The sequence below is a fragment of the Coturnix japonica genome, chromosome 3 (assembly GCF_054131305.1).
Source record: "Coturnix japonica strain WE chromosome 3, WE-NBRP24, whole genome shotgun sequence".
Lineage (NCBI taxonomy): Eukaryota > Metazoa > Chordata > Aves > Galliformes > Phasianidae > Coturnix > Coturnix japonica.
This window is the reverse complement of record NC_140665.1, coordinates 75,037,066-75,059,577: the sequence shown is the minus strand read 5'-3', so window position 1 is coordinate 75,059,577 and position 22,512 is coordinate 75,037,066. Positions and strand designations below refer to the sequence as shown.

The 22,512-nt window shown below is 40.9% G+C and overlaps 1 protein-coding gene across 3 annotated transcripts in view; it reads left to right on the top strand.

The window, feature by feature from the left end:
* Nucleotides 1–1,107: 1,107 nt before the first annotated feature.
* Nucleotides 1,108–22,512, top strand: part of BCKDHB (branched chain keto acid dehydrogenase E1 subunit beta) — a 100,116-nt gene continuing 78,711 nt past the window's right edge. For all 3 annotated transcript variants that reach the window (XM_032443334.2, XM_032443335.2, XM_032443336.2), the window contains exons 1-3: nt 1,108–1,274; nt 3,840–3,917; nt 5,470–5,538. In XM_032443334.2, the coding sequence (XP_032299225.1) occupies nt 1,121–1,274; nt 3,840–3,917; nt 5,470–5,538 (301 nt within the window). In that variant the 5' untranslated portion in view covers nt 1,108–1,120. The remainder of the gene's footprint in view (nt 1,275–3,839; nt 3,918–5,469; nt 5,539–22,512) is intronic.

Below are 22,512 nucleotides of genomic sequence, written 5' to 3'. Positions count from 1 at the left end.
CATATTCCTTTCAGACAGTTTAGAATCAAGGCTCCCAAAAGAGTAATTACACTCCTTGTATCCCAGTAATGCCTAGTGAAATCATCCTGGCCTAGAGTCCATCTCCAGCAGTTAGGTCTAGCTTGACTAGGTTTAGAAGTAGAGATAGAGGTACAGATACAGTTATAGTGAGCCACTGCTTTTGAAGGACTTCCATTAGGGTGAATATATCGTTTTTTCTTTCTTTTTCTTTCTTTTTCTATTGTTTTTCTTGACAAAAGGATGGCACAGAAATTAAATCTGAAACAGCCTTGATGAAAGCAGTGCTCTCTGTTTGCAAGTAATTTAATAACTAACTACACAGAGCTCTTGACAGTTCACAGTGGGAAACAATTCTAATACAAAAAAGGGTGGAGAGAACGGACCGACACATCTTTATTTCAAGAGGTTTCGATTTTCACCGAGTAAAAACATTATTGTTCTCTGCCACCTAATGGCGTTAGTGGCAAATTACAAATCAGGTAGGACAAGACTCCGCTCTTTCTAATGGACTTCAATGAATTTATTGAAATAGGAAGAAAGAACAAGGGTAGGGATAAAAGTCTGAATTACTTCAATGTATCAGTGAGGTCCAGGCTGCCTAATATACTCTGAACTCTTATATTCACCGACCATGGGAGTGTTCAAGAAACGTTTGGATGTTGTGTTGATGAATATGACTTAGCTGGGAAGTATCAGTAATGGTTGGACTAGATGACCTTCTAGGTCTTTTCCAACCTTGATAATTCTGTGATTCTGTGATTTGATGGGATAAAGGAAGTGGATGGAGTGCCAAGGGGAATAACTAACGATAAACACCATAATTAACTTTGTGGCTGCTCACTGCCATTCTCTGGACCTGCTCCAGTACCTCCATGTCCTTTCTGTGCTGAGGTGCCCCAAACTGAACACAATACTCGAGGTGAGGCCCCCCCAATGCCGAGTACAGGGGCAGGATGACTTCCCTAGTGCTGCTCCCCCTCCCCTCGCTCCCCTCTCACCTTCCCCACCCACCGCCGTCGCTGGCCAATGAGAGCCCCCAGCCGGGACACCGCCTCCTAAGAGCGCTCGGCGGCCGTGGCGCCCCCCGATAGTGTTGGTGATGGCGGCGGGGCTGGCGCGGGTGCTGCGGCGCTATGGGGGTAGGACGCGATGCTGCGGGGCGCTCCGGAGCCGCACGGCTCCGCTGCCGGCTGAGCCCCGTCGGGCCGCTGCACACTTCGCTTTCGAGCCGGACCCGGCACCCAGCACCTACGGTGAGAGCGGGGCCGGGGTCCTCCCTGCGGGCAGGGCTCTGCTGTCGGGTCCGCCCCACGCCGCTTCTCTGAGTTGCCGGGCGGGGCCGGCGGAACCACGGGTGGCTCAGCCTTGGCCCGGCCGCGTGGCTGAGGTCAGTGGGTTTGCTCAGCACAGAGCTGAGCTGATGGAGGCCTCATGGCGGCTGCAGCTCCTCGCATGGAGCGGAGGGCAGCGCTGAGCTCTGCTCTGTGTGACAGCAGCAGGGCCCGAGGGAACGGCATGGAGCCGCCAGCAGAGGGATAGCTGGGGGACAGGGACAGGGTCCGCACCAGAGGGCGGTGGAGTTCAAGGAGTGGTTGTGCACCGCTTTCAGACATCGGCTTTGGATTCTGGGTGGTGCTGCGTGGAGCTGGGAGTTGGGCTCAGTGATTCCTGAGGGGGATCTTCCAGCACAGGATGTTCTATGAGGTGTTCCGGCTTTGAAGTGGGATCCTGTGAGAAATAATGAAAGAAAATAAATGACAGTACTGCTCTGGCCTCGATGTAAATCCTAACTTTATGGCTCACACCTGAGGGGCACAATTACTTTCTCCTTTCTTTCAAAGAGTGATCACTCTTTGATCACTCTAGTAGAAGAGGAGGCTCAGGGGAGACCTTATTGCTCTCTATAACTTCCTGAAGGGAGGTTGTAGTGAGCTGGGGGTTGGCCTCTTCTCTCGTGTAATCAGTGATAGAACTAGAGGGAATGGTTTTAAGCTGCGCCAGGGGAGATTCAGGCTGGACATTAGGAAGTATTACTTTTCAGAAAGGGTAGTCAGGCATTGGAATGTACTGCCCAGGGAGGTGGTGGAGACACCGACCATGGGAGTGTTCAAGAAACGCTTGGATGTAGTGTTGAGGAATATGATTTAGCCGGGAAGTATTGGTAATGGTTGGACTAGATGATCTTCTAGGTCTTTTCCTACCTTGATAATTCTGTGAAAGAGTGATGCAGAAGCTGTTAGAAGCAGGACCAGCAGGTTGGAACAGTCAGTGCTAGTGATTTGACATTTGCTGGAGGAACAGGCATTTCCTTATAGCAAATACTGCCCTGCTGAAAGGATAACCTTGTGTGGCTGACTGGGAAAAGAAGAAATAGCTGCTGTTCCCCAGCTTTCACTTTGCAAATGTTGATTGCTTCTAGCTTTAATACAATTTGAATGGTTCCCATAATGCTTTCTCACAGCTTTTTCTTAAAGGCTTGTGTAAACTGTGACAAGAGAAGCCACTGAGCATGAAAAAGTATAGGAACACAGCTCCCTAGCTCTGCTATGACTTTGAACCATGATCTTTACATATACGCAAAAAAGCTAATTACCAAGGGATAATTAGCTGAGTGATTGTTGAGAGGTACTGTAAACAAAAGTTAGTTCTTTCTGTTATTTTTATTACTGTTTTCACATATGGCTGCCATTTTTGTTTTATTTTCTGCCACTTATTTCCTTGCAGTGGGGTAAAGGACCTGCATTAGGTCTTAATACTTAAATCCCTTTTAAAGTACAACTGTTCCATATCTAACTTCTCACTTTTTTTGTAATTTAGTGCTTCTTACACTTTTTAATCTTTCTGTGTCCAGTTTTGGGCCCCTCGCTGCAAGAAAGACACTGAGGACCTGAAACGTGTTCAGAGGAGGGCAACAAAGCTGGTGAGGGGTCTGGAGCACAGGCCTTATGAAGAGTGGCTGAAGGAGTTGGGAATGTTCAGCCTGGAGAAGAGGAGGCTCAGGGGAGACCTTATTGCTCTCTGTAACTTCGTGAAGGGAGGTTGTAGTGAGCTGGGGGTTGGCCTCTTCTCTCGTGTCATTAGTGATAGGACTAGAGGGAATGGTTTCAAGCTACGGCAGGGGAGATTCAGGCTGGACATTAGGAGGTATTACTTCTCAGAAAGGGTGGTCAGGCACTGGAATGCACTGCCCAGGGAGGTGGTGGAGTCACCAACCCTGGGGGTGTTCAAGGAAAGACTGGATGTTGTGTTGAGGGACATGGTTTAGTGGGAGCTATTAGTAATAGGTGAATGGTTGGACTGGATGATCTTTTAGGTCTTTTCCAACCTTGGTGATTCTATGATTCTAATTGCAGGCCAAGAGGTGTAGGAAACTTATGATGGCAGCAGGTCTCTGTGAATAGTAAAGGCTAGAGGTTAAAAAGTAATAATTGAATAAGTAGTAATCTGGTAAACCTCAGCAGCAGGTATCAGGGCAGTAATGCTGTACTGCGTGTTCTTTTCCCTTTGAGAAATTGAATTCATCTTTCCTTCCTAGTATTTGAATAAGCTTTGCATGTCTACGTTTGCAGCTATGGCTGTACTTTTTTCAAAGTAGCTGAGTAGGGTTATAGTCCTTGGGATTTTCAAGTATGCTGTACTTGGTTCCATGTATCCCATAAATGTAAATTTACTCAATAAACGAGTCTTTGGGGCATTTCTAATGGGGATTGTGTTTATGACTATTGACTCAGCTTTTAGTAATGTTTTGCACCAGCGTTTTCTAATGTATTGCGTATTTTGAACTGAATTAAATAATAATAATAATCCCTTTTTCACAGGGCAAACTCAGAAGATGAATCTCTTCCAGTCCATAACGAGTGCCTTGGATAATGCTTTAGCCAAAGATCCAACTGCAGGTATGCTCTACTTGTTAGCAAGTTTTGCTTTCCATCAATTGCATTTTGTATTGCAAATTTGTGCACAGTAGTGAATGCATTTCTCATTGTCTTTTGCTTGTAATATGTTATTTCTACATTTTTGATATTAAACAAAGCTTAAAGATGTGCTAGGATTTAAAGCATATAAATGGAATGTTAACAGATTGTTAATGGACTATGCATTCTAAGCTATGGTTGTCTTCTCTGTCAGCTTATTGTATTTTGATTGGAGGTTGGGGCAGGAATATGTTTATTAATGCATTTCTGCTATTTTAGGGCAGCCTAAGTCTCAGCAGAAAATAAAGGAGGGTTTTTTGTCTTCACTTTTGAGTATGGACAGTTGAGTCGACTGAAAGTGGTACTTTTGAAAGACCACTGTTCCTTGCTCTGTCCATTTTCCTTTCTCTTTTTCCTCTTCTCTATTACTTCTTTTCAGCTTTACTGATTTGGGGTCATCATTGTACATAAGTCATGGAAGAATTCTCCAGCCTTTAGCAGTCTGGATAACTGATATCTTTGAAGGAATAGTTCAATACGGTTCAGTTAAAAATGAATTATCCTAAACTTTATTTTGAACGAGATGATTTACTTAATTCATGGATATAACAGTAGTTCTGTTGCTTCTGTCATCCACAAAGGTGTGATGAAGGCCAGATATTTAAAACGTTTTTTTTCAATGGCAGGAACACAGCTGGAAAAGCTGTATGATCCTGTTGTAAGTTGGTTTTTTCTCTTAGTGCATTAGTATCTCTTTTTTTTGACACTGTTTAAACCACTGCTTAGTTTGAAGTCTAATTTTGTATCCTGTCAGGATATATTCTATGTTCTGTATCCAGTATATGAGCCAGCAGTGTGGCCAAGAAGGCCAACTGTGTCCTGGCTCGCACCAGAAACAGTGTTGCCATAAGGAATAGGGAAGTGATTGTCCCCATGTACTCAGCTCTGGTGAGACTGCGCCTGAGTACTGTGCCCAGTTTTGGGCCCCTCACTGCAAGAAAGATGTTGAGGCCCTGGAACATGTTCAGAGAAGGGCAGCAAAGCTGGTGAGGAGTCTTGAGCACAGACCTTATGAGGAGAGGCTGATGGAACTGGGATTGTTCAGCCTGGAGAAGAGGAGGCTCAGGGGAGACCTTATTGCTCTCCATAACTACCTGAAGGGAGGTTGTAGTGAGCTGGGGGTTGGCCTCTTCTCTCGTGTAACTGGTGATAGGACTAGAAGGAATTACTCTGGGGGGGAAAAAATGCTTTAATTGTCCAGGTGCTGTATGAGAATGGTAGTGTTCAATGCTAATAGTTGTCCTGGCTATTAGACTGCCATCTTTTCAGTGTAGGATTTCCTTTGAAGAAGCTCTTGAGGGATCTGGTGGGCATCTTTTATAGTTAGTCTGTGTAAAAGAAGCTCTTGGAGATCTAGAGAAATCCTGAACTAGAATGAAGTGCTGAGTGCTTACCAGGAAAATTGTTGAAATGTTCATGGAAAAATTAGATGCACTGGGATTGCATTAACCTTCCTACACTATTCTTTTTTTAGTAATATTTGGTGAAGATGTGGCCTTCGGTGGAGTATTCAGGTGTACAGTTGGCTTGAGAGACAAGTATGGTAAGCTACTGTTTACATCTGGTGTTACTTTGTATTAATATTTGTTTTTCTTACCCCGTGTGGTTTGTAGGAGAAGAGAAGAATATGTAGGAGAGAAATCTTATAACTGTTGTACTTTCTTATATTATTTTTCTTCGAAAATAGGAGTTTTGGTGTGCGATCAGTTACGTAAGCTTTCAAAGTTACTGAATTTGCTGACGTTTCAATTATCTTCTGCTTCTTCAAATAACTTTATCAATATAACTTCAAGTTTTTAACTGTACTTGGACCAAATGTTCATCATTTGAGCCCCATTTTATTTGTCATCAAATTAAAGCTGCTTATCAATTACACATGGTGATGCTTTTTTGTCTTATCTGCCACAGACTGAAAAGGACTTACCTTGAAATAGGTTTGAGTATTTTGTTTAATATAATATTTTCTAACGTGCCCTGGAAATATGAAAAGAAAACACAGCATAAAAATTTTATAGCTATGCTGGTTCTTCACCTAGAATGCAATTGGTTTTCTTATTTAGGAGACTTGTGCGAAGGCATTCAGATAAATGATGATGTTACTGTCTAGCTCCTAAATTGGAGCGAGACACTGTCTAGATAGGGGAAAAATGTATATGCAAAAATATAAGAGAAATGTGACATACTTAATTATGTCAGGCAGTTGAGGTGGGTTGAGTGGAAGAAAAATATAGTTATTTAGGATCTTTTAATTTAAAAGACCACCATATATATATATATTTAAGTGAATTTAAAATAAGGAGCTTTCTAGAAAAGAATAATTGAATTGGAAGAAACGTTCAAAGGTGATGTGGGCCATCTGAATTTTATTGAAAGCTCCTGCAAACTTTTAATTTCTTGCATTATCTATGGTTTAAGATAGTCTTTACATTATGTTTGTTTAAGAAGGAACTTAATTCTGCTCTTTCTGAGCTGTGGTATTCCATAGCTTCACATCCGTGGAGATAAAGGTGTATATTTTGTTACGACAAATAGTCTGAAAGAAAATAAATGCCATGTTCGTGTTGTTTTTGGATAGAGTTAAGAGCTTACTCAGTGATATCTTGTTGACAAGTTTGGAGGAATTATTGACATCACTGTTTTTAACTTTGATGTGATTTCCTTAGGTATGCTTTTTGCCCCAAGAAGTACTGTGGGATGCTACAAAAAAAGAATAATCTTATAATCTATGGCATTCAAGGTGATACATAGTGGTTTCCCCTCTTAGGAACTGGTTGTGGCTACAGTAACATGGTGGCTTTTAATATGGGAGTTGTGTCCCTCACTGGGCTATCCAGCAGTTAAAGTGGAATTTTACAGGTTTGTCAGGGCACAAAAATGACTGGAACTGCTTGCGGTGGGTTAAATCTGTTTAACTGATTTATCTGTTGGAGATGAGTTACTGCTGACTTGGACATTATAAGAAAATAGTGGGCTGGAGAAGGGTGAGAAGGAAGGTTGTGCTTTTAAGACAATTTAGAAAGATAAGTCTGTTTTGTCTTAATTCTCTTCTTCAATGATTATCATAGAACCATAGAATGGCCCAGGTTGGAAGGGAACTCAAGGATCATGAGGCTCCAACTCCCCCTGCCACAGGCAGGGCCACCAACCTCCACATTTAATACTGGAACAGGCTGCCCAGGGCCCCATCCAACCTGGCCTTGAACACCTCCAGGGACGGGGCATCCACAACCTCCCTGGGCAGCCTGTTCCAGGGCCTAACCACTCTCCTAGTGAAGAACTTCCCCCTAACATCCAACCTAAATCTTCCCTCTTTTAACTTAAAACCATTTCCCCATGTCCTGCTATTGTCAGCCCTTTCGAAGAGTTTACTCCCCTCCTGGGAGTAAGTTCCCTTCAGGTATTGAAAGGCTGCAATGAGGTCACCCCGCAACCTTCTCTTCTCCAGGCTGAACAAGCCCAACTCCCTCAGCCTGTCCTCACAGGGGAGGTGCTCCAGCCCCCTGATCATCTTCCTGTCCCTCCTCTGGACCCTTAACAAAATCTCCATGAGGGCTCCACACCTGGACACAGTACTCCAGATGGGGCCTCACAAGAGCCGAGTAGAGAGGGACAATCACCTCCCTATCCCTGCTGACCACCCCTCTCCTGATGGAGCCCAGGATCCCATTTGCATTCCGGGCTGCCAGAGCGCACTGCTGGCTCATGTTGAGCCTTTCGTCCATCAGGACCCCCAGGTCTTTCTCTGCCGAGCTGCTCTCAAGGACCACTCCTCCCAGCCTGTACAGGTGCCTGGGCTTCTTCCGGCCCAAGTGCAAAACCTTGCACTTTGCCGTGTTGAACCTCATTAGTTTCACCTCCAGCCTGTCGAGGTCCCTCTGAATGACATCCCTTCTTTCCGCCGTATCGACCGCAGCACTCAGCTCGGTGCCATCAGCGCACTTGGGCAGCGCCGTGGCTGGGTTGGTTAAAGCGCCTGTCTAGTAAACGGGAGCTCGTGGGTTCGAATCTTTCGGATGAGCCAAGGAGAGGCGGGGAAGGCAGGGGGCGGGGCTAGCGGCGTGGGGGCGGAGCTAGGACGGAGCTCGCAGCCAAGGGGCGGAGCTATGCCTGACCCTTAAAGCGCCGGAGATGTAGCTCAGTGGTAAGTGCGCATGCTCGGTAAGTATCAGGACCCGGGTTCGATCCCCGGCATCTCCATGGAAGGCGCGCATTGTTTTTAATCGCTTCTCGGCCTTTTGGCTAAGATCAAGTGTAGTGTAGTCACGGAAGAGCTGATGTAGTTTAACTTTCATGCAAGGAATTGCATTTGATATAATTGGAAAAATTATTGAACTACTTCACTATTGAAAACTATTTTCAGTGTTAAAACTACTGAACTTTCTTCACCAGGAGAGTGGTGAGGCCCTGGAACAGGCTGCCCAGGGAGGTTGTGGATGCCCCGTCCTTGGAGGTGTTCAAGGCCAGGTTGGACGGGGCCCTGGGCAACCTGATCTAGTAAAGGTGTATGTTTGGTAAATGTGTATGTTTGCTACATGATTTTGTTAGCTATCCAACTAGATAAACCTAATAACTTGCTTCTAGCCTATTCCCTAGTGTAGCCACCAAGTCCCTCCTTTACCTAGCCACTAATTTCCCCAAAATATAATCAGAGATTCATTAAGGTTGGAAGAGAGCACCAAGATAATCTCTTTAGACCAACCATCAACACATCACCACCATGTCAACTAAACAAACCATATTCCTCAATGCCAAATCTACCCTTCTCTTGAACACCTCCAGGGATGCTGACTCCACCATTTCACTGAGCAGCCTGTTCCAATGGGCTACCACTGTGAGTGGTAGTGTTTCCTAATATCCAACCTGAACCTGCTTGCCTGGCAGGGCCACCAAACATACACATTTACTAAATCAGGTTGCCCAGGGCCCCGTCCAACCTGGCCTTGGACACCTCCAGGGATGGGGCATCCACAACCTCCCTGGGCAGCCTGTTCCAGCACCTCACCGCTCTCCTAGTAAAGAACTTCCCCCTGATATCCAGCCTGAATCTTCCCTCCTTGGTTACGCAGCTGTTTTCTCACTTTGCTGCTTATATATTAATATGTATTTACATGAAGTCTGATTGAAACTTGTAGTAATAGTCATTACAGTTGCATGTTGGGATTGAGTTTGTTCTGTAAGTCTGATGGCATGTGTTCTCTGCTCATCAGTATTCATGTGAAAATGAAGTCTCTGAGACAGCATTTAGCTGCTGTAGAAATGAGCAGCACAAGAATTCATTTGAGAAGTAAGCAAGAGGAGCAGATGGTTTCATTGTTGACCTTGTTTTTTAGTGAGCATCTCCACTTTAAAATGAAAAAAAGTAAACTTTTTACCATTAGGGCATTGCTTTGAGGATAATTTGTTGGTTTCTTCTGAGGTAAGAAAGCCTTGCAGTACTGGAGTGATGGACAGATATTTTTTTCATTCTTGTGGTAGGATTTTAACACTACACATTCAGATGTCATAGTCTTTGAACAGCACCAGGACAGCTCCTGCCCTGGGTCAGGGCTGCTGTAGAGGTGGATGTTGCTGGAGGGTGTGCAAGGAATATCTATGAAGTAATTTGGTTGCTGTGATAAGCAACAGTCTTTATATACTGGCAGCTTAGCTAGAATTTAATTTATTTTCTGAATTCTTTTGACTGAAAAGTATGTTAATTGGAAGAGGGAAATTCAAAAAGCTTTTCTGATGTGTTTGTGCCTTAAAAGAAATATAATCTCTTATTCTCTTATGCTTATATTATTGGAAGATCTTAAGTTCCCTTCCTGTCTTGTAAATTCTAAGATTTAGCTGTTGCTGAAAAGTGAACTGAAGATGTTGATAGTGATTGAGATGAAAGGTGGTAGTAGAAAAGACGTGACAGGAAAAACAAATGAGTTTTTATAATTATGCCACTGGCGAGGTACCTGTAAGTACATGGTAACAATGTCTGATCTACACATTTGGAGAGGAAGAAATATGAACTTAGGAGTTGTCCACAAAATGGTAATTCGGCTTTGTAAGGCAGGTAAGATGACATAAGTAACTTTTGGTTTCTTTACTTAGGAATGAAATCCTATAGGAAACATGTAATGACTTGAGTGGCAATAGCAAAGAAGAACCTCATGACAAACTCAAGGTGTTACAGTGCTTAACAGAACTAGGAAAACCTGAAAGCACTAAAATTGAAGGATACTAAAATTTCAGCACGGGTGTATCTGTCTGTCAGTGTTGTCTTAGACATAAGTTCCAGATGCAGCACTTGTTTTATGCAGAGGCCAAATATAATCTATTTTAAATAAGGAGGAATTCTAGACAGAGATGGTGATGCAACCAGCCTCACTGATCTTGCTTGTACAGTAATGCTTACAAACTTATTGGACTTTCTTTCCAAGCTTCTCTCCCACAATTATCATTAGCGTATTAATAGGGAATGCAAGTGGCGCATTAGGTTGATATAAAATTTGATGAAATTCATTCTTTTTTTCTCCTTTCTGGATCTGGAGGTTTCCTCAATTTTGTCACTAATAAAAGTCACTAGGTGGCAGTCTATGCCTACGAGTAATTATTTTGCTACATATTTTCCTCCTTTTAAAGTGTATTAAAGAGGTTGAGATCTACTGATCTAATATTACTGCAGCGAGAACTCAGTGTGTTAATATTCAGCAGTAACTCTATGCTGACGGTGGTTGCTATCTGTGCTGTTACTCAAGTCTCTCTGGACAGGTAGTGAGTGGAAAAAAATACTTCAAGACAAAATTATCATCAAATCTATGACTTTATTTTTGCTGGAAAAGCTGCTTAAGCCCTGTGTTTTTATTTAAACACAGCAAGGGTTGTATACCAATAAGCAGAAGCCCAGGTTTTAGACTTTAAAAGAAAATAAATCTTAGTTGTTTATTAGATAAGTATTTCTTTGAAATCATTTAATTGATTAACATGCTTAATGTAAGCGTGTTTATATGTAGAAGTTTCTTTTCAGTGACAGCTGTACCTAGGATTTCATGTTTTCTCCTGTGCATCTTCTGTTAACATCTGAAGTAGTGGTGTCAAAACTGGATTCAGCCTTAGCAAATTGTCATTCTTCCATGGATATTAGTAAGTTCTGCATTAACTGAATGCTTAGAAGTCAGTTGCTGTTTAATCCTCCTTCCTGAAAACATGTAGATTCCTGATTATTATTACTTTAGTTTTGTAGCCTAGGTAATCTGTGTAAACTTTTTCTTTAAGGGTTATGTGTTTTTTTACACTTTAGAGAAAGTGATACTGGCTGAAATATCTGTCCACATTTGTCTTCAGGCCTATGGATGGATTTAAAAGGATCTTGGAGTGTAGATAGCTGTGGCTGGTTTCTCCACTTGGAGTGCAAAATAAAACTCTATCATGGAATGATTAGTATTAACTCTTTTGCAGAATCATAGAATCATTGAATGGCCCTGGTTGGAACGGACCTCAAGGATCATGAAACTCCATCTCCTTCACTATTGGCAGGGCTGCCAACCTCCACATGTGATACTAGACCAGGCTGCCCAGGGCCCCATCCAACCTGGCTTTGAGCACCTCCAGGGACGGGGCATTCACAACTTCTTTGGGCAGCCTGTTCCAGCACCTCACCAATCTCATAGGAAAGGACTTCTTGACATCTTTTCCCTCATTCATTTGATGTTACAAAAATACAGAACAGATCAGAGGCAGGAATCAGGTGGCAGCTATTAAAGAAAGGAGGAGGTGGGAAATAGGCTTAGGTAAAACCAGAGAAAGTGGTCAAAGGTAAAGACTGAGATAGAAGAATGTCAGAAATAGAGACTAGGGATGTAGAGGGAGATAGAGAGAATGTACAGAGAGAAATAGAGAATAGGGACAGGCTGCTCATAAGAATGTTAGAACAGTCTAAATGGATCACTCCTAAGGAAGGTCCACATAGGCACTGTGGCAAAAAATGAATATGTTGGGAAGCTCATATATACACACTTCACTTCCTCTGGTTATATAGTTTCTTGAATATTTTGCCATCCTCCAAACATGTCTTGAGGACTTCCTGGTCCAGAAGTGCCTCTGTGTAGTGATGGGCCATTCTGGTCTGTACTGAAAGGAGTGTCTGATCCATGCTTCCTGCTGTGTCAGGAATCTATCGGTGTAGGATCAGTCTTTACTCAGAACTGAGAAATCAGCAGAAGTAGGGTTGACTTGTCAGCTCAACTATTGGAAGGTTAAAGTGCTTTATGGGGGGATATGGTGACATGCTATGATTCCACCCCTCTGGGAAGGAGTCTGGGGGTTCTGGCTGATGGGAAGCTGCATCTGAGCCAGCAGTGTGTCCTGGCAGCCAGCAGAGCCAACTGTACCCTGGGGTGCACCAGGCCTAGGGTACCACACCAGGGTGTCAGGTGGGTGGGGAAAAAAGATTGTGAATAAAAATTAGAATCTGTTCAGTCTATCCAGGATACAGAATATTTTCTTGCAAGCTGGAAAAACACTGAAGAAATAGCACTTGTATAGAACCCCATGGGTGCAGGGGGAGTTGAATTAAAGATTTTTCCCCGTGGAAAATTTTAATCACATCAAAAAGCAAGTGATTTAACTGCATATGAAACCACAGAGCAAGAAAATAACATCCTTATGTGAGGATGACCTAGCCACATCATTCGCAATCAGCTGGATGCTTTAAAAATGATTTTATTTATCACTTCCATATTTGTTTTGCTCTACTTTCTGCCTGCCTTACAGATTTGGATCTCTGAAGGACAGGGTATGTTTTGGGACAGATAACTGCCAAGGCTGTTCTTAACCTTCAGATATGGAAATTCTGTGGCTTCTCTATGCACACTGTCCCGGCGCAGGATTATGCTTTCAAAGCTCTTTCTTATTGATCAATCTTTTCTGGACTCTGCTTGCTGCAGCTGAAGATTATGGGCCATCCAAAGCTGAGTACATTACTCTACTTGGATCTTACTGAGTAAAACATGATTGCTTACAGCTTTCTGCTGATATATCTCATCATAATGCTAGCTTGTCATGCAGCACTGATGTTTATTTCCAATGTCTGATCCTCTGTAATCCCTGAATGTTATTTTGCAGATTCTGTGTCTAAGGTGTAAGCTCATGTGTGAGTTTTTCAGGGAACGCTTCATTCTCAGTAAATGACTGGTTTGTATATAGTCCAGCAAAATAATTCAGGAGGTTTTGTTTATCTAGGCAGGAGATGCCTGAATTTCAAAAACGGAGGTAGTCAACTTTGGCGAAAAGTGTTTACTTAAACACAATGTATTTTGTGTGTTTATTAAGGCAGACTGTGTAAGTGAAATGCTTATGGGGGAAAATGTACATGATGAGACATAGATGTCCCCAAGTTGTTACTGTATTTGCTGAAGTTCTTGGCTAAGGATTGGATATGCTTAAAAAAATAAAATAAATAAATGCTGAGCATCCTGACAGCTTTTAGTATTGTGAAATAGTAGAAGAACTTTTTAAAGCTGGGCAAATAGAGATAGATAAAGAGATTTTGGTTCATTTTAAAAAAATCTATACATTTTCCTCTAAAATGTATAAAATACTTTAAGATGTTTATATTGTGGAAATGTTTTTGTTATTTTATTTATTTATTTATTTTTTAAGCTAAATTAGTTATTGTAGAGACTTCACAGTATTTTACTGCCAAGGGAGTAGAGATCCATCAGTGGAAGTTCTGTGTCTGCACTTGTGGTGCTAAGCATTGCACTACAAGGTCACCAAGTAGCGGAATATAGTTTGGATAGGCTGTCTGGGCCTCTTGGTGCCTTCCAAAAGCCTACTACTAGTTGGGGATTAGCAGGTGTGAGGTGTTCCTTTCTCTTCTGAGTCTTTTTAATTGATAATCATGAGGTCTTTTCTCTGCTGTATGAAATATAGCAATAAGCTGAGGAGAAATATTCATCCTAAAGTAGCATGAGAAATGAGTAGTTAGGGGTTTATTTTATAAGCATTGCTTCAGAAGTGGTCTGCAAGCTTATTGGAGAAGCACCCTGCTTTCCCTGTTATGGGTAATGCTTGTCCTTATGCACATAGTGCATGTGGTTGAATGAAGTAGTTCAATATTTGTTGATCTGTCAGACTTAAGTTGGGGTGGAAAATTTAATTGAGTTGAAAGTGGTTTATGTATTAAGATGGGGTAAAATCTAAGAAGCCTGGAGTTTGGTTATTCCTGTATCTTTGTGGACAGACTTAAGCAGATCATTCTGCAGGTTTTTTTTAATTTTAATTTTAAATTTTTTTTTTTTTTTTTTTTTTTTTTTTTTTGCATGGTTCTTCCAGAGCAGTCTGGCAGGATTATGATTTTTGTTCTGATTTATATAAATGCCTTTGAATAGGAACATCTGGAGAACGTGTTCCTTGTTCATTACACAATCGTACATTTTGTTCATTTTCATCTTAAATACCCAATTCTTTGCTTAAGATTTACAGCTAGAAAAAAGAAACGTTATTTGAGAATTTGATAATGGTATAGTATGTACTTCTACACTCTGTATCAATGGGATATTGATATAAAAAAAGTCAGCGTCTTTGTTTTTGCTTTGTTTTAGTGTGCCTGTTTAGAAAGCAATGAATATTTTGTTTGGGACATGCTGGTATTAATTGTTTCTTCTTATAGACTGTAAATCTGTTTGAGGAGAAATAAAGGATTTACTTTGTAATAATTGTAGGATTGTAGAATCCTTAGAATTGGAAGGGACCTTTAAAGATCTTGTAGTCCAACTCCCCTGCAATGAACAGGGACATTCATAGGGTTTCCCAGGACCTGATCTAGCCTATCTGACTTTGAGTATCTTCAGGAATGGGGCATCCACCCCCTCTCTGGGCAGGCTGTTCCAGTGCCTCACCACCACCACCTTATCACAAAAAACAAACAAAAAACTTACCTAATATCCAGTCTAAATTTCTCCTCTTTTAGTTTGAAACTATTTCTCCTTGACTTAGGGGTGTGCCATCCCTTGGGTTGTTTCTGTGGCCCTCCTCTGGAGACACTCTAACAGGTCCATGTCTCTCTTGTATTGGGTTCTACATCTGGACTCAGTACTCTGGGTGAGGCTTTGCCAGTGTAAAGAAGAGTCCAGAAACCTTAGAGATTCTGTCCAAAGCTTTTGAAAGCTGCTGCAGCACATTTTAAAGAGGTGTTTCTGGGCGTAAAGTATTTGCTGCTGGGCTCCATCAAAATGGAATTTTCCATTTGAGAAAATACTTACACTGAAATGTTTAAGAAATAATATTGTAGTAGTAAAGCGTCAGCAAGGATTTCAAAGCATCACATATTAAGAAGATGGAATTTATGAACATAGCTAATATTTACAGTTTGTATCAATAAAGAGACTGCCTGCATAATTTGTGTACCTTGTTTTAGATGTCAGTCTTGAAACCTTTACTATTCCTTATGTGGAATTAAAACACTCTCAATTGCCTTGATTAGCCAAGTGGTCAGCCTACTCTCTTTTTCGGTTGTACTCATTGCATGGGACTAATTTAGCATGTCTGCTATTTTTTCTGCTTCTGAACTTGGTGGTGAGAATGTGATAATTATCACCACTGCAATTTAAGATGATGTTTCAGACTTTATTACAGGGGTACAGCATTGAGTTTTCATGGGAATCATTGGTTAGGAGGGTCAAACTGCTCAAGTCATAGAACCACCAAGGTTGGAAAAGACCTTCAAGATCATACAGTCCAAATGCCTACCACCAATATTTCCCCACTGAACCTGGTACAACATCTGAATGTTTCTTGAAAGCTTTCAGAGAGATAGTGACTCCAGCAGCTCCCTGAGAAGCCCATTCCAGTACATGACCACCCTTTCAGAGAGGATATTTTTCCTAACATCCAAGTTGAATCTTTTCTTGTGCAACTTGAGGCCATTCTCTGTAGTCCTATTGCTAGTTACATGGGAGAAGAGGCTGACCCCCACCTCCCAGATCTTCCTTTCAGGTAGATGTAGAGGGCAGTAAAGTCTCCCCTGAGCCTCCTCTTCTCCAGTCTCAGCGATTCCAATTCCCCGAGCTGCTCCTTGTAAGACCTGTGTTCCAGACCTCTCACCAGCTTTGTTACCCTTCTGTAGATCTACTTCAGGGCCTTGGTGTCTTTATAGTAGTGAGGGGCCAAAAACTGAACACAGTACTTGAAGTTAACAGGAGGACGATCGCTTTCCTTCTCCTGCTGGCAAAGCTATTTCTGATTCAAGCCAAGATTCCACCATCCTTCTTGGCTGCCTGGGTTACCTGCTGTTTCATGTTTAGCAGAGCATCAACCAGCACTCCCAGGTCCATTCCCTCCTCACAGTCTTCCAACCACCGTGCCTGTAGTTTTACCTGGGGTTGTTGTGTGCAGGATGAGGCACCCAGTTTTGTTGAACTTCATCCTATTGGCCTCAGCCCAGAAATCCAGCCTGTCTGGATCTAGGGCATTCCTATCGCCAGACATATCCATGCTTTCTCCCTACTTGCTGTCATCTGTATACTTACTGAGAGTGGATTCAATGCCCTCATCCAGATTGTCAATAAAGATATTGAACAGAACAGGTCAAATAACTGAGCTGTTTTCCAACAGAAGCACTTCGAGGAGAAGGTTAATCTTAATTTAATTCAGTATTGTCTTCTGGTGACTAGAGTGACATAACATATTAGCAATTGCAGAAAGTCTCCTTTATGTTAATTTGTAGAAACATTATATCCTTATAATCTGGCAGGGATTTTTCGCTATTCTATGGGAGCACTGCGTATAGATCAATGTTTATTTTACTTATGCACGTATTTTGCATGTTTTTCATTACTGGAGATTCTTGGTTATTCAGTGTTTTTTTTTTTTTTTTTTTTTTTAGTGGTGTTAAATCCTTGCTGTTGTGTTGAGTGTAGTTGCTTCACAACGTAGGCTAGAGCCAGCTTGCTTTCAGACTGTCATAAAGTATTTCTACACTACTGATTCTAATGAGTGGGAGAGGCTGCCTCTGCTTCTTCCCCAGTTTGTCACTCAGTTGGTCTACCCAGCCTCTCCTAGCAGAGAGGCTATGATTTAGTACTTAGCTTTGGTAACTGTTGTGCATTTTCCTGCTGGATGTCTTGTAGTGCTGTGTAATATCACACAGAGTCAGAAAATGTGTGGAATTGATCAAAGTTTATATATTATCCCACATGTAAGCGTTTGGTGAATGCTGATTTTAGAGCTTGTTTTTGCAAATGGATGTTCTATCGCCTGATACGGCTTTTCAAGTCTCCATAGTCAGCTATGTTTTTCTGCAGGTGTGCTTCTTGTGCAGCAAAAGTTTTTGGTGGGTGGACAAGGGATGCTATGAGTCATTGCTGTAGAAACACGAGTGCTATGGTGTGGTTAGGCAGAGTGCTTTTTTCTTGAGTCTGGTATAATGTGGTATATGAGCCAGATCATCAAAGTGAATTCATCACTGAGGGGGCTACCTGCATAGTCATCAGCAGAAACAAATTCTGGTGAGTAAATCTGCAGCTTTGATGTGAACTGCTGATAAAATATTTTCAAACAATTTGGAGCTGAATCAGTACTGTTTTATCAACGTCATGAAATGTCCCCATCAGCAGCACATAGCTCTGCTTGGGGCTGTTAATGAACCATAGAATAATAAGGGTTGAAAGGAAGAGACCTTGAAGGTCACCTGCTCCAAACCAATTTTCACAGTAAGAGCCAGTTTATGTTGCTTAAGGTTTTGTCCAGGAGAGTTTTGAATATGTCCAAGGAAGGCGCTTGTACAACTGCTCTGGGCAGCTTGTTTGAGCATTTGTCTAACATCAGAGTGAGTTGTTTTCCTTAAATAATTATTTTTCCATTTTTTCATCTGTTTCACATATCACCATGCTCCTGAAGAGAATATCTATGCAATTGCTTGTCTACTTTTCTATTGTGGAAGGATTAAATGTCATACAAATTTACTGTCCGTTTCACATTAATGCAGAAGTTTTGCATTAGTCTTTCCTGACCTCTTCTGTTCCCACTTGCCTGCTGAGAAAGGGGGAAGATTAGGTAACATATTTTATCATTTATGCTTTACTCTTTAGCTTTCGTGGGGATGCCAGTTTTTCATAGATTATAGGAAATCTAGCATGGAGGAGAGGGCAAGAAAAGTAGGTTTAACTTATGTTCTTTTGGTAGGTAGAGCTGTAAATAAATTCTTTGAGAATGATGATTAAATGGAAATCAAATAAATACTGTTTTCTCCTAAGGGAATCTTAGGGGAGAGGTGGAAGTACAATTTAAGTATATGGAGCACTTGGGAATAAAATGTACCACCTTGAGCAAGGGAGAACCATGTTGAGAAGGCTTTCAGCTGTTGCTACTTTACATATTCAGGTCTGTTCATATGTTTGAATGCCTCAGAGATAGTAATCAGGGAAAATTTAGCAGCTGAAGGGGTATTTTTCCTTTTTACGGTTTCCTGTTTATCTGAACTACTCTTCTGAAGTGTTGGTTGTGTCAATGGAACAAAATAAATCTGGATAAACCTGTGAGGAATTCCTGTTCTTCACATCTTCCTGTCAGGATAGGTGTCCTTTCCTTTGGGCAACACTTTGGTGATCAGTGCTTTGCAAGTATAGATTTATTTATTTATTTTTTCTCCTAATTGAATCTTTTGTGAGAATTTTGTGAAATGAGTGAAACCAAGCAGGAAGGCTTATCAGTTATTTGACTGTTGTAAAGCTTTCATGTGGAAGATGTCAGGATCCTTTGTTGCAAAGTAGTGTTACAGCAGATTTCTGTGGCAATAGAAGAGGAAGCAGAAAATGTACTTCAGTGCATGCAGGTCTCCTTTCTGAACAGGATTTCTGTCTCTTGCAATCTTCTTAAATATCTGTTTTTCAGACTTAGTTATGTCTAGATACTGTGCCATGACTTGTTGGTTTAAGAGAAGACCTGGAATACTGTCATGGGATTACCTGCTAATTAATCAAAATTCAAATGAATTTTATATTCATCCTGAATTGCGGGATATATATTTAGCTTTAGGATGTATTTAGCTTGTTGGACTCTTCTGTTTGGCTTCTAATGGAGATTTTGAATGGAAGCCACTGAGACCACAGGGCAAATAAAACATTGCTTAGAGTGATTGCTAATAGTTTTATTTTTAAAACAACCCAGTATTAATGTTTTTTTTCTTTAAGATGTCTTTTTAACAAGAGTGATGTAGAAATACCCAAAAGAAAAGTGTCCTTAAGAAACTAACCAGTACTACACAAACCACTCAGATATTTGAACATATGCTCTTACAGAGTAAAAGGCTCCAGAGTTGGAGCCTTGGGTCATGTGTTAGTATATAGGAGATCTCATATTGTTTGAACAACTCATTTTTGGAGATAAATTAAAACAGAAACATGTTTCACTCACTGCAGATATTGAAAGCTGAAATACTTTTTTCCTGACAGCTTGGAATAAATAAAGAAGCAGCAGGCCAAAACATTAATGCATAATAATCGACTACATATGCCTGTAAACATGTGTTCTGTTCGGTTGCTATGAAGCTTTTCCTTTTGGAGCAGGAAATGGTTGTAAGATTGAGTTAAAAGCGTTGCCCCTTAGGCAGAGGGTCAGTGTCAGTGACAGTTTGAGCACTGGTGAGGTTCTTTTTGTTCAGAAAATGTCAGAGACCAATCTTGTTTTATTCAAATAAAAGCAATTCACAGGGGGATGAAAGAGCTGAATAAAAAAAAACAACTTTCAATCAGCTGCTACTTTTTTCTTCAGTTTTTAATCTTCTCAGATTTACTTTAATAGGCGATGTGTTTGTTTGCTTTCTTAACATGCATCTAACACTCTTTTTGAATTTCTGAGTGGAGACATAAGGAGAATAATCTGTTTTCCATATAGCCCCATGTGTCACTTGTTTAACTTATTGCATGGAGAAGAGCATCCACTTGTTCAGATGGCTGAAAGCAGAGATGGATGCAGAGAAAGCTAAGCAGGCTGAATGAAAGTGGGCAGCAGTGGAATGTCTCCCCAGAGACCGATGCATTAAGGTCTATAGATAAGGCAGAGGTGTCACTTCCTTCAACCTGTAGTGAAAATCTGAATTTGTACTTGATTGTTTTGAGCTGCTTGGCTGACGTGAAAGGCATGTTTTGGGAAATGTTTCTTCACTGATACGGAAATGAGGTATGGAAAGATAAAGTACCTCTGGATTATTAGTCTTGAGTTAAAGTTCAGCTGAGTGAATGGTTTCCAAAGGCTGATATGAATAACTCCATCAAAACAGACTTCCTTTCCACTTTTTGAGAAATATGTAAACATACACGAGCTTTTAGTTTTAAGCGTTTAATATTTGGTATTCCTTTTATTAATGGTTTTCAGATTGTGTAAATACAAATAAGAGGCTAAAAACATGCCATAAATTTTCTAGTGTTCAGGAAATTTGCTATCTGACGATGTGTGTATCTTTTGTCCTGGAAGGCTAGCTTTTATGTAAAACAAAATCGTAATGAAACCATATCCAAGACATGTTTTCCCATCTAATGAATGGAAAATGCATACTTTAGGCTTTGGTTGACTATAATTGTTATACATCAAAAATTAATTCCTAAGTTATGAATCTCATATAGTGAGAATTACCTGACTGTCTCTACTGTTTTAAGTTGAAGTACCTCAGGATTACACCTTTACTTCTGAATGTTCAAATTAGGTGCTTCAAACAGATTATGTTATAACTGTTATGGTATATTTTATGTTTTCTTTCACTGACTCTCACATCATTTATTTTATTGTACCTGTTGATAGCATCATGCTGCCTCTAATTTAATCTCAAAACTTTTAGCAGTTTTGTTAGTGGGTGTCTCATATTCTGAATACAGAATGCATCATTGCAGAGAAGGTCTTCCTCACAGGCCCAGGCATTGGTGAAGCCTGGGACAGATGCACACATTTTCATGGTTGCCTTATGCTCCTTTTTCCTGGCTAAAAATTATTTTGGCTGAAGAAAGCTGGCTGTTCATTAGATTATACTGGCTATAGGCTCTGGAAAATAAAAATACAGGTGCTAAATGGGGATTCGGATAGTTCAGGCTGCTACTGGTGGTACTGACACCTGCAGCAGAGGCCTGTTGCACATTAGGAGTAAGGGGAAGACTGTGGTGCCCCTCAGCAGAGGGAGTCCTGGGGGATGCATATAGCTGTCCTCTGTGGTCAAGGGCAGCAGCATGTGGTTGCTCTAGTTTAAAAATCATTCTATGGCCTTATTATAGGGTTTCTTTTGTCTTTCCATGGCATTTCTTTCTTTCTTCCTCTGTCTTATGGATTAGTTTACTGATCTACTGACTGCATTCTCCTAAATAGCCCTTAGAGCCAAAATTGCTTTTTCTTCATGTGGGAAGGAAAGTACTGATGTGACTTAAACTGTCTCCATTTGTCTGTTTCTAAGGGAAGACATAACCCTTGTTTGAAGCTTTTCAAACCGATTGTTCTCTTTGGTAAATTTCTTGGCAACAAAACAAATGAATGATTGATATCTGTCTGAAATTATTAATTGCAAGGACAGTAAAAACAAACAATGTTTTTATAAAGATCATTTCCTTGTCTGGATTTCCTAGTCTTTTTTTGGGAACCTTTTGTGGTTAGGGCTATTTTTACATCATGATGGTGGAAGTACATGTAAAGGAAGAATAGAAATATGCTGGATTGGTATTATACTGAGGCACACTGGTAAGGTAAATGCCCAGCAACAGTGAATGTCAGTGCTACGAAGTTACTGCCATTCTGACTTTCTGCATCAGTTTTGGTCTGAAAAACTTTAAACATAGTACCTGTAAGGATTATTTTTTTTTTGCAGGACATGTGAAACAAAGTACAGTTGACCCACATCTGGAAATTACTTGAGTCAGTTTGCTCATATATTTTGGAAATGAGAGCTAGTTGATCTTCCTACTTGTAAAATGTTCTGAGATCTGCAGGGTGATATGATTCAAGAGTTGATCAGGATAATATTCAATGAATATTTGGCATATTGACAACAAGGAACTTATTTCAAAAGCTATGCAATGATTTTGTTAATCTGGAATTCAGTCTTAATTGCTGATTTAGCTAGGGTAACATTCTTGTGTCTCCCAGGAATGGCAATACTTCTAAGTCCTAAGAAATAAAAGCTTGAAGTTTCTTGGAAATCAATTTCTAAACAAAAAGTGGCCCAGTGTGTTCATATCTTAAATGTACTGTAGGTCACAGGGATTTGTTACAAACACTCATTTCTAAGGAATGAGGAGAAGTCATGGAAGTTCAGAAAACAATGCTTCCAAAAAGCATTGTTTTCTGAAAGCTCCAAAAAATTTTTTTTTTTTTTTTTTTTAAGGTGCTTGAAAATATTTCTCCTGTCTTGCCTGTGAATCTGTAATGTCCTGCAATCGTGCTAGGCATTCAGAATTGTGATGACTTACGTAGCCTCACTGACACCACTAACACTGTAGTATCCTTGGATGGCATTCTTTTTTACTTGCTTTAAATGAGTTGTGTCATAGAAATTTTCTTGAGGAGG